The sequence below is a fragment of the Austrofundulus limnaeus genome, unplaced genomic scaffold (genome assembly GCF_001266775.1).
Source record: "Austrofundulus limnaeus strain Quisiro unplaced genomic scaffold, Austrofundulus_limnaeus-1.0 Scaffold749, whole genome shotgun sequence".
NCBI lineage: Eukaryota > Metazoa > Chordata > Actinopteri > Cyprinodontiformes > Rivulidae > Austrofundulus > Austrofundulus limnaeus.
The window spans coordinates 172,161-173,969 of NW_013953151.1; the positions used below are offsets into that span (position 1 = coordinate 172,161).

The 1,809-nt window shown below is 43.5% G+C and overlaps 1 protein-coding gene across 1 annotated transcript in view; it reads right to left on the bottom strand.

Moving 5' to 3' along the window:
* The window catches only part of LOC106532311 (TRAF2 and NCK-interacting protein kinase), a gene marked incomplete at its 3' end in the record, with an annotated part of 119,761 nt that extends 118,266 nt beyond the window's left edge, over positions 1-1,495 (bottom strand). Inside the window, 1 exon segment of the mRNA XM_014028344.1 lies at positions 864-1,495. Within this exon segment, the coding sequence (XP_013883798.1) occupies positions 864-923 (60 nt within the window).
* Positions 1,496-1,809: the final 314 nt, after the last annotated feature.

The window sequence follows — 1,809 nt, forward strand, 5'->3', positions numbered from 1 at the left end:
TGTGTGTGTGTGTGTGTGTGTGTGTGTGTGTGTGTGTGTGTGTGTGTGTGTGTTATGCATGCTAATACACCAGCTAAATAATTAGTCAAAAGCATTGTACAAAGAGGAAAAAGGCAGAATTACAGTATTTTGGATCCTCCATGAGGACATTAGTGGAATTTAGCATAAAGCATCAAAAACACATCTGTCCACATCTAGTTCTCAAAATATATCAAAACTTTTTGCCATATGGAATGATGTGTGCAAAGATGGACAACGAAATTTTGTGAACAAAATTGTCCAAGCCGTGAAAACAAAATCTGGCTGTTATTTTCGAACAGAAATACGTCAGATAATCCTAACTCGTGATACATGCAGACCCAGAATCATTTGTCACTGTACTCAGCATTTTAACTTCTTTCTTTTACATAGTTCCCAAAATTTTGTTTGAATGAAAAAGGTTTTATGTTGCTGTGTAAAGGAAAAACAGGGTCTGAGAGATCTTGTGCTCAGGAGTCTGAATTGTTATTTACCAATTTATAATCGCACAACAGCCTTTTAAATGTCTGAAGATTCACACACAGGTAGCTCTAAACAAACAGTAACGTCAAGTGTGTGTGTGTGTGTGTGTGTGTGTCTGTGTGAAGGGGGCCAGAGTTTGAAAGCCTGCCAGAATCAGCTGTTAGTGGTGGAAATGGGTTAAATTTGAGTTTTTAATGGGCTGAAACAGAGTAAAGACACGCACAGCTCTATCCAGGTCAGCAGAAATCACTATTCAGCAACATCAGGCTCCTGTTTTTGAACCTTCAACCTCCTGCATCCCTGCTTACAGTCACCTCATGGCTTTCTCTCTTTCTTTAAATGAGCTGTGTTTGATTTCTCACCATCAGGTTGCTCAGGTCGATTTCTGCCCCGCTCCGCATTGGAGAGTCATGAGTCGACATGATGGCGAGGAGCTCAACCAGCCGCTATCCGGCGGTCAGAGAGCCTGAAACGGCCTCTGCTGTCACGACGGTCCGTGTGGGTCCCCCCTCTGCTGCTCGAGTCCCCCCACCTCCTTCGTCTGTCTCTCTGGAGCCTGCTAGAATAATCAGTCGGTCCCCTTCAGGTCAGGGAGAGTCGGGGCGGGAAAGGCGCGCGGCTTCAGAGCGCGCGGAGGTTGGAGAGCGTCACTTTCAGCTCCATGTCTGCAGGATGAGGAAGGTGTAGCACAGCTGTGGATGGAACGTTTCTCCTGCTGCTCTCACAGCCCGGCTGTAAATATGAGGGAGATGGCAACAAGACACGCCCACAAGTAGGCGGGGCTTCAGTGTGGCAACTGCACCCTCTGCCACAAAACTAAACTTTACCTTTTCCATCCAGGTTTCTTGTCTGCGTGCATCAGTGGCGGATCTAGGTTTTTTTTTTTTTTTATGATGGGCCATTAAGGGGCCACAATATTTTTAGAGGAGCCAAGTATTTATTTAACATCTTTCAATCAATCAATCTCTTTATTTAGACACAATTATGGTCCATAAAAACAGACAAAACAAGAACAACAAAAAAGAAGAAAAATAAAAATATATATAATGAAATAATCAATCACTGACATATAAACATAAAGCGCCAATGATTCCACAAACTGGAGAAGAATCTCACTGAGCTTTGAACAGGATTGGTCAAAGTCTGAATGATGCTGTTTGCAGAGTCTGTTAATCTACACATACATCTGTGCATGATGTTTGGAAGCACAACAGCACAGGTTGGTACATTGACATTCACAAACATCTGACTGGCACTACACCATCGGGCAGTGTTGCCAGGTGGGAAATGTTGAATTATCGTATCAGC